Here is a 13377-nt window from a genome sequence, read left to right as displayed (position 1 = left end):
TTGGACATCATAACTATTTTTAAGATTAAAATGAGTAGAGAAGTTGAAAGTAGCAAACAGAAATGAACAAAAACTTTTGTTACGATACACCTAATTATATCTTACTCTTTGTCTTTAAGAGATTTAGAGGTATTGGATCAAGAGGGGATGTTGATCAGTGGATCTGGTTCATTGAGAAGAATTTAATTTCTTATCTCTTCAGTCTGCTGTGATGTTCTTCTGAGGCTTTCAGATATAATTATATTTCACAATTTTAATATCTTTCTTCAGGATATAGTGTTGCTATAATGTTTAAACATTAACATGCCCTCTTCTTAACTGTTCATAGTTTCATATACTTAACATCTAATATTATTTTCATAAGAGTAACCTTCAATTTTGGCAGGTTTGCAAAATCTTAAATGAAAGCTTGATTTGTAGAGACATTTATATTTGGGTTTACTCATATCTCTTAGGGACAACAGATTGTTGGACTTTGTGTGTTTGTGGGGTTTTTTTGCCAGGCAGTAATCTTTGTTTTATTTTACTCATTTACCTTATATGTTTTAATTGGTAAACTTCTAACTTTCTTGGCCTTACGTATTTTTCTTTATTGTTCCTAAAGACTATTTTCCACTCAAAAAGGATACCTTCACATTTGATTAAACCATTTTAATAGATATTATGTCACAATTGTTTTCATTACTTACAACATATTTTAAAAATCTTGAATATACCTTCAGAAATCATATGGTATTCAACCTCTATTGTCGGCTTATCCCTTGGAGGCAGTTTAGTCTTATAAATTGCTGTTTACAGCTTATATTTTTCAAAATGTTGTTTAATTAAACCTTTAATTAAGATTGGCATCTCTAACCCATATTTTTGTTAATGCTGCAATCTACTTGTCCTTTTTAGGCATCTCTCACTGGCTTTCAGAATCTCCAGGGCTCCTTGTCTGGACATTTTTAGCTCATTGATAAATTGTTTCAGTTTCTGTAGCTCCTTAAATAGCTACTTTCTGCTTTTAAGAGAAAAAACAGCTTGGCCAGATCCTCTTTCTTGCTTAATGGCTCCATTTGCTTTAGCTTTGGGTTGGGTTTCCTCCAAGCTTTCTGGCCTCCTGAATTTGAGCATGTATTCTTATCTCTGTAGTTAGATGCAGCCTGTTCCCTGAATTGTCAGTCTCCAAAAGCCAAGATGCAGTCAAAGAAACAGATGGGCGAGAACAAGAACAGACTACTCTCAACTCACCAACCAATTATTTCGTTGATATCTTCTGTTATCAGTAAACATGTGCCTGGCCCCAGGTCCGTGGTGTCAGGACGAGGTGCCCTTCTATCTGTACTGTCAGGGAGGGGATAGGGCGAATAAAATTCTTTGGTGGAACCTCTGGCAAAATTAGGATGTTGGACCAGTCATTTGTCAAGTTCTGCCTTTTACTTCCAAGGCATACATGTACATTTTTTAGAGGGGTCTGACACACATTTTATCTAGGACTTGCTGTCTGTAAATCCATGTAAGGCAATTCCAACAATATAAAGCTACAGAGACCTTGTATGCATAACCCATGGACACAGACAATAGGGTGCTGAAGGCCTCAGGTAGGGGGTGGGGGTGGGCAGTGCGGGAAAAAGAGAACATGTAATACTTTCAACGATAAAGAATTATTTTTTAAAAAGATATAGAATAGAATATCCTATTACACCTTTATATTCTTCCTCTCCTTTCTTTAAACAAAACAAAGTTTTTATTCCTGTGTTTTGTACTTAAAATACACAGATACCCAGGGACATTTCAGTACAGTTGTTATATGTGGAGTTTCACATTTCTCTAAGATGGCAGCACTATAGTTCACTCTTTCCAGCATCCAGAAAATTGTCTTCAATTCCTTTCCCGAATAAGGTTTCTACTCTGCTTGCATAAATTATTTGACCTCTGTTAAGCTGATGATTCTTAAATTGGATTACCTTGGTCTGTTTCCTAGTTCTGTTGTTGTTTCTTTCTTCCTCATCAACTGTGATTTAGCTATGATTTGGCAGCTCTGTGAGTCCGTCTTTACTAATCACAGATTTGTCATTCAGCTCTGTCACTCTGTCTCATAAATACTTTATCTCTTTTATTGGATGTATAAATCCAAACAACTTTTATAGCATCTTTGCTTCTGTCCTTCAAGTACTACTATATCTTCTTTTTTTTAATTATTTTTTTTTTACAATTTCTTTATTGATTACGGTATCACATATTTGTCTTCATCCCCCCATTCCCATCCCACACCCCTCCCCACACATGCCCCCACCCCTGTTGTCCTTAACCGCTGGTTAGGCTCATATGCTTGCACACAAGTCCTTTGGTTGATCTCTCCCCTTTACCTCCACCCTCCACTACCCTCCCTCTGAGGCTCGACAGTCTGATCCATGCCTCCTTGTTTCTGGGTCTGTTCTTGTTCATCCGTCTGTGTTGTTCATTATTTCCCCTAGATGAATGAGATCATGTGCTATTAGCAATACACTTATAAGAACCGAAAATGAGACAAGCAATAATGGTTATAGTGACAGGCAAATGAATCAGTCTGTAGTGAGTTTCTTTCTGGGCCAACAGTTCTTTTGAGACCGAATTTCAATGTCCAACAGTTCCTTATGTGTACATGTCAGCAATGACATTTCAGTTCTGGATGGTGGACAAATGGTGGTAATGTAGGTCCGACTCTCTCTGGTTTGGTCCTGGGCAACCTGCAGTGATGCACAGCTGCTAACTGCTAGTATGGGAAGGCCACATCAGCATCTTCCAGCTCTGGACTGCTTCTCTTCTGTCTTCATGGCTGGAGTAGTCCTGTCGATTCCTCTCTGTTGCTGGAATCCACATGGTCTCAGAGTTGTTTCCTGAAAATATACAATCATATTCTCGACCAAAAGTTAATAAAGGAATATTTTCTATAAATTTGACTTGGGATCCTATTTCATTTTTTGCCCAAATGATTTTCCTCTGGCTTGTTTTGACACCTTGTGTGTTTTTCATGGGTGTCTTGCTTTTAGCCTTACTATATCTTCTTTTAAAGTATGTTTAGTAAATCACTCTATTAATACTATAGTTACTAATTAATATAGTTTAAAAATTCTAATAACTTTTAAAGAGTAGCTTGGCCAAGTTTTACTTTGTTTCATATGATTTCTTCTGACTTTAGTTCTGAAATTCTTTGCCAACACTAGTCTTTGATAATCTTTTTGTTTGTTTGTCTTAATTATAGCCATATGAGTGGGAGTAAAATGGTATCTCATTTTACTCTGATTTGCATTTCCTGAATAGCTAATGATCTTCAGCATCTCTTCATGGGCATATTGACCATGTCTATATTGTCTTTGGAGAAATGTCTATTCAGATCTCTTGTCCAGTTTTGAATTGGGCTATTTGTTATTTTATTATTGAGTTATAACAGTTTTTGTATCTTCTAGATATATATCCTTTATTAGATAAATGCTTTATAACATTTTCTACTTTTCTGTGAATTGTTTCACTTTCTTGATGGTGTCTTAAAGCACAGCATTTTTTCATTTTGGCGAACATCAATGATAAGAGAGAATCAGGAATCGAACCCTGACCTCCTGATTCATAGGTTAATGCTCAACCACTGAGACACGCCTGCCAGGCGAGAGAATCTTTATTTGACAAGCAGCCTAAGTGAGTCTGGAGGGTGGTGTGTGTCACTCTTTCTGAAATGCTCAGGTATAAACTGTGTCCTCTGTGGCCAAAGAGCTCTCTACAAGGGGTCTGTTGTCCCCACTATGTATTTTGTATTATGTTCATAGAAAAGTAGCATCTTAGGGATAAAAGAGATTATAAAGGTCATTGAGTTTAGTTTTGCCAACTGAAATGACACTATGCAATAGTAATATATCTAATTTGTATTGGATCCTGGACATGAGGGGGAGAAACACAAGAAAAAAGAGAGAGGAGGGAGTTGGAAGAGGGAGCCTGTGGAGGTAGCAATTTTACCTCCAGACTCGGGATCAGTTATGGGCAAGCATCTTGCAGAAAACGCTATAATTCTTTAAATCTACATATTGTGTCTCTATTACAACCTTAAATCCCTGAGAAGCTGATAAAAATTAAAGAAGTTCTTTAGTTTTTTGCTAACATTAGAACAGAAAGGCAAACATTGCTTTTCATAATGAATAATACGAGGCCCAGGCTTTTATGTAAGGATTCTTTCTTGTTGTGTGCTGCTCATCTGTTTACTGTGTTATAGACGACATTATACTCTGGTTTCAAATTTATGTCAGTCTTGCTCTAGCTAAAGGTTCTTCTGGGCTGCACTGTTCAAGGAATAAATCAGGGTCTCCAACAGGTACTTCACCATGAAATATCAATATTTGATCCATCATATTGCCGTTCAGTTCTCTACCTTAATAAAGGTGTGCTAATGGGAGACTACACATCACAGGAATCGAACAGGGGAACTGTATGTGGAGCCAGAAAACCCCATCCTGTGTGCAGGCTCTGCTATGGGCTTGCGGTGGGACATGGAACAAGTCTCAGCCTCCTCAAGGCTATTCCCCTTCCTGGGAAAGTGAGTCATAGCCACTGCATAAAGGTCATGTTGGGATTAGATAATCCTTAGATGCAAATGCTTTATGAGCTGGAAAATGCTGGACATGTTTACGGGGTTTTAATGTGGGATGGAGTTCGTTAGTATAGCAATGAGATTCTTGTATGGAAATCTGGAAACATGTGCCTGATGCACAGGAAGCAGTCAGCACATGTTTGCTCAATGGAGGCTAAACCTTGGCTTGATGAGAGAGGGCAAGGGACTAGATTTTATTACCCTGCAGCGCTTAGAGAAGTGCAAAGTAATTACTCAACTTTTTTTTTATTAAATATATTTTATTGATTTTTTGCAGAGAGGAAGGGAGAAGGATAGAGAGTAAGAAACATTGATGAGAGAGAAACATCAATCAGCTGCCTCCTACACACTTCCTACTGGGGATGTGCAAGCAATCAAGGTACATGCCCTTGACCGGAATCGAACCTGGGACCTTTCAGTCTGCAGGCCAATTCTCTATCCACTGAGCCAAACCGGTTAGGGCTTATTGAATTTTGGCGAGGCTCTCCTGTCTGTCGAGAGGGATAGTGTAGGAAGGGGCATCTCTGGCTGGTCCTGGGGCAGGTGGTAGGCAAGGAAGCAGATGCTAATGGTGATATAAGCCGGTTAAGCCTTGAAAAGGTCTGTCATTATTGCTGGGCACAGTGAGACTGTGGAGGTCCTTGGAAGCATCGATGGAAATTCAGGAGTTGGAAATAGGGAACAGCCTAGGGAAGGGAAGGGCAGATCTCTCAAACTAGTAGGTAGAGGCCGAGTCTGGGGTCATCCACTGTGGCGGTAAAGGTGGTTTACACCGAGGCTGGTTTAGCCACTGTCCTTCCCAAGAGGCCACCAGGTGGATATCGTCGGCCCATGTTCTGTAGTATTTATGAAACAGTGAAGGATTTTGGGGTGAATGAAAAAGAAGGATCCTTTGGGCAGTAACATTTTTCGTATAAAACATGCAAGTGCTGTACATTTATGCAGTGCCTGATTTTTCATATGTAGCTATCATAGGCATCTTTCTAGGGTACAAAAATACATTAGGTTTACTTTATTTCTTAGCAAAAGAGAGAGAGAGAGAGAGAGAGAGAGAGAGAGAGAGAGAGAGAGAGAGAGAGAGGTTCTTTTCAAAGGCAAAGAACAGAATCTATGTATATTTTTTGCACTTCAAGCACTCTAATTTTTTTCTTGACAAAAGTGAAGATTTAGATTAAAGAGCCTCACAGTTTCATTAGGTTCCTATTGATGCATGGCCGTTCTCCACAGCCTCATCTTCCTTTTCCTTTTCATGTATTTCCTGGCTTATCAGTGAAAATACATGACTGAATTGTTTAAGCTGAAGTCCTAGCTTCCTGTGCTGTATATCCCATTTTCCCCCCCGCAAGATATTCTAGTGGCTTCCCTCCTGTTAGCAGAATTCATGGTAGAAAATTGGTAAATAATTCATTTTGTTCTTGCTCCTGCTTTAAAAAAAGAGAGCCCAGCCGGGCAGAGATACTCAACATATCATTTCATTTCTGAAATTTTAGCAGAAATAAACAAGATGATTAGTTTGAAATGTAATTCATAGTCAATGAGTTAAGAAGAAATAATTTAGTTGCTGATTCCAACTAGCTCCACTAGCCCCCTAAAATGTAGTTAGCTTTTGGTGAGATTTCAAGTACCTTCTTTATGCTTAAATTTGTACAAATTTTGCAGTGTTTTCAAATAATATTTCAACCGTTTATTATTATCAGCATTGATCTGAAATCATATGCAATGAAAGGTAGGTTATAGCTCTGAGTTTCTGGAAGCAATACATTTGTATTAAAAGGAGTAAGTTGACAGTTTTGTGGTATATTAATATTTTTAGCCTAGTATTACAAGAAGGGAAGTTGCTTTTAATCTGTGATTTACATTACTTTTTTAACCAAGTTGGGTTACAATCTGTGTCAACAGTCACAATGAGCATTTTTGAAAAATCTAAATAACAAAGTTGAAATTCTAATTTTAAAAAAATAATATTCTTGCCGAAACCGGTTTGGCTCAGTGGATAGAGCATCGGCCTGCGAACTGAAAGGTCCCAGGTTCAATTCCGGTCAAGGGCATGTACCTTGGTTGTGGACACATCCCAGGAGGGGGTGTGCAGGAGGCAGCTGATCAATGTTTCTCTCTCATCGATGTTTCTCTCTGTCCCTCTCTCTTCCTCTCTGTAAAAAAATCAATAATATATATTTAAAAAAAATAATATTCTTTATTTGCTTTTTTGTTAGTATGGTATTGCAAGTCTCATAAACATAAGAAACTGAGGACAACTTGCAGGGCAAGGGAGAATGTGAACTTAATATTCAAATTAAAAAATTCTGCATAGTGTTTGCAGCTAAAATATATGCAAGTATTTCTATTGCAATTCAGTTGTTGCCTTCTCTGCCCATTTAAAAATTTAGTCTTTATTATGGAAAATATCAGATCTGTGCAAAAGTAGAGTAAATGGCATAAAGAACTCCTGTGTACCCCTTATCCAGTTTCAGCAATCCAAACTTATGGCCAATTTTTCATCCGTACCCCACCCACTTCTTTCTCCTTGATTCCAGTTCATCACTGTGAAGCAAATACCAGATATCAGATCTTTTGATATGCATATATTTTCGTATATTTTTCTAAAAGACAAGGACCCTTACAAAAGAGAACCGCAATACCGTTATCATACTTTAAAAATTAGCAATGATTCTCCAGTATCATATATCCAATCAGTGTTTCAATTTTTTCTGTCTCATAGGTGGTTACTTTTAATAGTTGTTTGTCTGAGTTAGCATGTAAACAAAAGCTGTACTTTGTTTGATATGTCTTTTAAGACTCTTAATTTATGTGTTACTCTTCTTTCTGCCACCCGCCCTACCCCCATCCCACCGCCATTATTTGTTGAAGAAACTGCCATCCTTTGTGTTTTAGAATTTGCAACATCCTAAATTTTGCATATTGCATGCCTGTGGTGTCCTTTAGCATGTCCCAGTGTTTTCTCTATTTGATGTGAACTGGTAACAAATGGGCTTGATCAGATTCAAGTGTAAATTTTTTTGACAGGACTGCTTCATATGTGGAGGTATCTGTATCTATCAGGAGGACAGCTGGCTGTTGGTCTCCTTCTGTGACATTAAAATTATTTAGCGAGTTCTAGGCACCTGATTTAGCCTAATTCGTTCATTATAAAGTATCCCATCAACTTTTCACCTAATACGCTTTTGCAGCCATTTATAATCATTGCTTATTACTGTTATATCAAGAAAAAGAGATACTATTTTTTAAAGTAATTTTTGAGGCCTGGGGTGTCACTGAGCGACAAAGCTGTGTGACTTGCCTGCTAAGTTTGATGGTTCAGCATTCTTCCTTAAAGCTGTCACAGAGAATTTTACTGAGCTAAGAATTAGGTCGTTTAGAAGCTCTGTGAAAAATAGAGGCGCAAAGTGACCCAATCCCCTGTCCATGAAGTTGGCATTCTCATAAAACAATTTCTCAGACCCAAGCCTAAAAAGGAGACAGCAATTTTTTGTTTCATTTTTGTTAAATAACAAAGCGTGGACTTCTTCAAGATTTCAATATATACTACACTATTGGTACATTAACATTTTATTAAAATTGCAGAGAAGAGTGTTGGGAAAGACCATGCCAATATCTCTATTCCTTCAACCCGTTCCTCTGTTCGGATTTGAGAGTTGGGTCGGTGAATAATCCCCATGAGGAAAGGGAAGGAGATCGAGTTGGGAAGGTCTGGGAAGGATGTTCCAAACAAGCAGCTAATGTTGAGAGGAGTGCAAGTTGATTTGACTCATCACACTGGAAGGCAACGTAGAAATTCTCTGATCTAACCACTTGGCCAATCCAAGAATCCCTCCAAAAGAATCCGAGAAGCAGGGTGAGGGCTTTTCTTCACAGTCTGCACTCTTACGGTGCTCATCTTGTTCAGCTTCTTTAACTCTGTACATCTTATTTTCCATATTGGGTTGTACATTCCTCGAGGACAAGGAATTTACCTGATTATTCTGTTTAATTCCATCTAGGATGTCAAAGGTAAACACAATGGACATTAGTTAAAGCAGTGAATATAGATTTTATTCAGTAACTACTGACAGTATCGGGAAGAGCTGAGCACCATTCTCATTTGTGCAAAGATGACTAGAAACTTTTAAGGGAGAATGAGAGAGGGGGCCAAGCTGGGGCTCGGCAGAGTCAGAGAGGTGAAAAATGACCAAGGGTCGGTCAGTGTGAATGGGATTTGGCTGGCCTCTCCTCAGGTGTTAGCTAGAACACAACAACAGTAAACTCTTCTGGCGGTGTGAGCTTTCTCAGCCAAGTGTTTTCATGGGAGGCTGGGGTCGTCCTAGGCATGTGGCCTTTTGCTGCTAGGATCAATGCTAGGGTTTGGTCCTCTCCTAGTACAGAGGTTTGGATGGAGTTTGGTATGTGCTGAGAGTTCTGCAGTTCTCAGGGGTCTAGAACACTACTTAATGAATTTGTGTTGACTGAATAAATTTAAATAAATTCCATTTTCTCTACCCTCAAAGGAATGAATGGGATCAGTTAGAGTGTTTTCCACTGTCTGGTAGTACTTAGACACAGCCAGGAAACGGGAGTAACACCTCCACTCAGTATTTCCCTCCCCTAGGTCCACCTGGCTGTTCCTGTGTTAGCAAGGACATTGGGACTTGCCTCCTCTGAATGGCTAGTCTGTCCACTTGGGAATAAGAGACATTCTCTTTCTAGCACAGATATTTGATTTTTTGGAAATAATTCAGTATGGATCAACTTGTTATACAATGATAATCAATCTGTTATTAAAATGATTAAATATTTTCATATCTACTACAGGTGTCTGAGAACTATTAAAGATGGACAGTTCACACATTTCTTACCCAGGGAATCATACCCAACAGGGCAGCATTTCTGTCATATGCTTTCGTCAAACTTTTCCTCCATAGCATTTATCTCAGGTTATAGTGTATTTATTTGCATGATCATTTTAAAGTATATGTCGTGGAAACTAGGTCTTTACTTGTTTACCACTGAAAGGCCAGCATCTACCACAGTGACTAGAAACTATTAGGTATTTTCCAAAATGATCAATGTAATGACTAAAGGAATTCCATCTTACCTCGCCTTTTCCTATAAGATAATGTTGACAGTGTAGAAATGCTGTTTAATAGAAACAGGGTGAATGAATGTTTAGATAATATCATGGATCATGAGTTATGTTTCAGCGATTCTTCTTCTCTTTGTAGATTCCTTACATATTCCTACCTCTTGGCCTTCAACGTGTGGCTTCTGCTTGCACCTGTTACCCTGTGCTATGACTGGCAGGTCGGCAGTATTCCTCTGGTAGAGACCATCTGGGACATTCGGAATTTAGCCACCATCCTTCTGGCGGTAGTGATGGCCTTACTAAGCCTGCATTGTTTAGCCGCCTTCAAGGTAATTTTCTTAAATGTCAATGAACTCTACATTTCAAGAGAGATAGTCTATACTCAATAATGCTTTTTCCCCCTCAACAGGAGGTTTGGGTCTAAATCAAATTGACTCTTTTGTCTAAAAAAACTTCATGTATTTAAAATTTCCCTGGTAGGTATATATATGTTAAAGACCTTAGTAGGATTAACAGACCGTGGTCAAATCATATTTCTTTATATTGTATTTCTTTTACTGTTACATTTTTCTTTTACTGTTTCTACCAACCCTATAGAAATTAGATCTGAAATTTAATTTTTTACAAACAAGAAATTTGTTTCCTGCTACTGTGGTTGGCTAATTTTTGAAGCAATCTGATTTCATATAATGCTTAATGAAATCATGATAGTATATCATAAGTGCTTAAATGGTTAAGACTCTACTTCCACTGATGGCTGCCTGCCTCAGTTGGGTGATACTTCATAAAAAATTGAAAACTATACAAGTTATTGATTGCAACCATTTCAAAAATAATCAAAGACAGCAAAGAACTTGAAAATGCTTACTTATGAAAAACTGCTACTGAATTGGATAAGATGCCGGAGGGTATTCTCATCTCCCCATCTTCCCCTTGTCCCGCTCCCCTCAAGACACGTACACCACTGTTAAAAACAGGTTTACTGGTTAGAGATGGCTGATGTGGTTTGGGGGGAGTAACCAAGGAGCTAGAAATTTAAGGAGGAGATTTGGAAGCCAAGAGCTATGCAAGGGCTGAGATAATGTGCTCCCTCCGCATTCATGGCTGACTGCTGAACAGCAGGTGTACATGGAACTCCCACGGGAGCACATGCCAAATGGAAAGCCTGGGAGACTGACTTATCTGCTGCAAGTTTGAATGAGTTCCTTCACCCACACATAGTTTGGGTAGCAGAGAGCAGACAAACTTCACTGGCTTAAGTTGTCTCTATATACCCTCTGTTGAAATCACTGGCTGATCACAAACTATGCAGGCACAAAAGAGAAATCCCCTGGAGACCCAGGAAAAAGAAAACAAACAAAACACCTGAGCAAAAAAGTCAGCTCTCTGCAGAAAAACAAGTTTTTCACTTTGAGTCCAGGCTAGTTCATCAGATAATAAAGCAGGGAAACCAGACTATTTCAGAAGAACAAAATAGAATATGGAGTCACTACAATGTATGGCATACCATGCCTAGTCTATAATAATAAAAGCAATATGCAAGTTGACCTAATAGCAGAACAACCTTCCGGACGACCACGCTTTGACACCCACTGGCACCAGGCCAGCCAAGGAGGGTGCGATGCAATTGGTCCGGGGCCTGGCCATCGCCCCATGATCGCCTTGCAGAGGGAGGCCCAGGCCACCGGCCGCTGGGGCGATCGATCAATGGGGGACTCCACAATTGCCCCAAAGAGGGCCCAGGCCATCTACAGGCGGGCTGCGGCGGGTGGGCAGGGCCTCCCTCTGCAGGGGGCGCGATCCATCACATGACTGTCAGCCTTAGATCTGTCCTTCATTAAAACCTCCACATATCACAACAAGGAGGGGAGCCACTGTTGGAAAGTGATTATTTGCTCATTGACATTCTTACTTCATTCCAAAAAGGACTTGGAGCAGCGTAAGGCAAAAAATAAAAATAAAAAATACAGTACAATTGGATAGACCAGGAGATGGGAAAACTTTTTTTTTTTTCAAAGAACCAGATTGTAAATATTTGAGGCTTTGCTGATCATACAAGTCTGTCACAATTATTCATTTCTGCCATTGTATCCTAAATTAGCTGAACCCTGGTACAGAACAGTGTACTACTACAGACCCACACAATCCGATGGAACATGCTTTCAGGCCTCTAAAATTATTTTTGCATTTTGTTCAGCCAAATAATAGGTTAAGTTATCATTATGGTACATAGATTACTGTGGAATAACTTTTAAATTCCAGAATAGCCATTATGAAACCTGGAAAAATCAGCATGTTGTTTTAATATACCAGGTGGTAAAATAAAATTGAACTTTAGGAGTGAAGGTTGTCTTTAATGGCGAATGGCTCTGTGCCAATGTTGATTTTTTCTTTTCTTTTAAATTTCTGGGCTACATTCTCTTTTAAGTTCCTGTTCTCTGCAAACTCTATGTTCTCCATGCTTTTTCTGTCCTCAGTGCATGAAAATCCTCTTCATACTATTAAAGGTCCAATTGTTCTGGCCCATTTGCAACCCATCCAGCTTGTCCTGCTTTGGGACCATTGCAATCACTGATGGAAGAGGTCTTGATCGTATCTTGACATTGTTCATCTGTTCATGACCACCAGAGCCATTGTCTGGGGTGCCTCTCTGTTTCAGGTTTAGCCAGCCCCGCTGATCCAGCCTCTTATCACTGTGCGCAGCTGGCTTCTTTCCCCGCCACCTTTTTAACTATGGTGATAACACCCTGCTACTTGGTCATGGTTTTCCAGGTCAGTAGCTGAAGTCAACTTTAGCCCATAGGCCATGCTCCAAAGCTGAGAATTTTGTTTGCATCATTTTTCTGCTGAGAGTTTGAGAATGAGCTTACTGCTTCAGCAGATGCAGTGTTGGAAAATAGAGAAGTTGAATTTACACCAGACTGTAAAATGGAACATATTTGAAGGTGCATTGCAACTGTCTTTTCCCACATACTTTCATGTCATTGCTGTGTGTGATACAAATTGTGACTTATGTTAATTCACCCTAATTTCACTGGTGGTGTACTTTAAATTCATGGCCACAAACCTCAGGTAGGAGCCAGACCTGTCAATGTCGGAGGCAGCCCACGTGTGCATGTGGAGGGGCACTGCCCAAAGTTCCAGATCAAGAGTGCTGAGTCTGAGGAGGCGAGGCTGTGGGGTGGAGTGATTAGCACTGAGCTGAGGCTGAGGCCAGGCTCTGCCACTGATCTGCTGTGAGTCACTTCCTTCAGCCTTGTTCCTGCACCAGAGTGTAGGGTCACAGAAGGCTGTGCCAGGGTGAGCCACGTAAGGCACTTGGCACAGTGACTGGCATATGTGAAGCATTGAGAACCTATCAGGTATCTTTATAGTTTTGTTGTCAATCACCATCATCACCTCATCAAGAAATTGTCTTAGGTCAGTGGTCAGCAAACTCATTAGTCAACAGAGCCAAATATCAACAGTACAACGATTGAAACTTCTTTTGAGAGCCAAATTTTTTAAACTTAAACTTCTAACACCACTTCTTCAAAATAGACTCGCCCAGGCCATGGTATTTTGTGGAAGAGCCACACTCAAGGGGCCAAAGAGCCGCATGTGGCTCGCGAGCCGCAGTTTGCCGACCAAGGTCTCAGGTTAATGTCAGAAGCACAATAAGGGTTCCTGTTTCTATTTTGTAAGGAAAAAAACAGACATG

The 13377-nt window shown here is 39.6% G+C and overlaps 1 protein-coding gene across 1 annotated transcript in view; it reads left to right on the top strand.

The window, feature by feature from the left end:
* Nucleotides 1-13377, top strand: part of TMTC1 (transmembrane O-mannosyltransferase targeting cadherins 1) — a 234133-nt gene that overhangs the window by 115989 nt on the left and 104767 nt on the right. Inside the window, exon 8 of the mRNA XM_079774298.1 lies at nucleotides 9817-10006. Within this exon, the coding sequence (XP_079630424.1) occupies nucleotides 9817-10006 (190 nt within the window). The remainder of the gene's footprint in view (nucleotides 1-9816; nucleotides 10007-13377) is intronic.

The sequence above is a fragment of the Cnephaeus nilssonii genome (genome assembly GCF_951640355.1).
Source record: "Cnephaeus nilssonii genome assembly, chromosome: 6".
In the NCBI taxonomy this organism is placed as follows: Eukaryota; Metazoa; Chordata; class Mammalia; order Chiroptera; family Vespertilionidae; genus Cnephaeus; species Cnephaeus nilssonii.
Note: the sequence above shows the minus strand (reverse complement) of the source record. Positions and strands in the feature narration are given on the sequence as shown.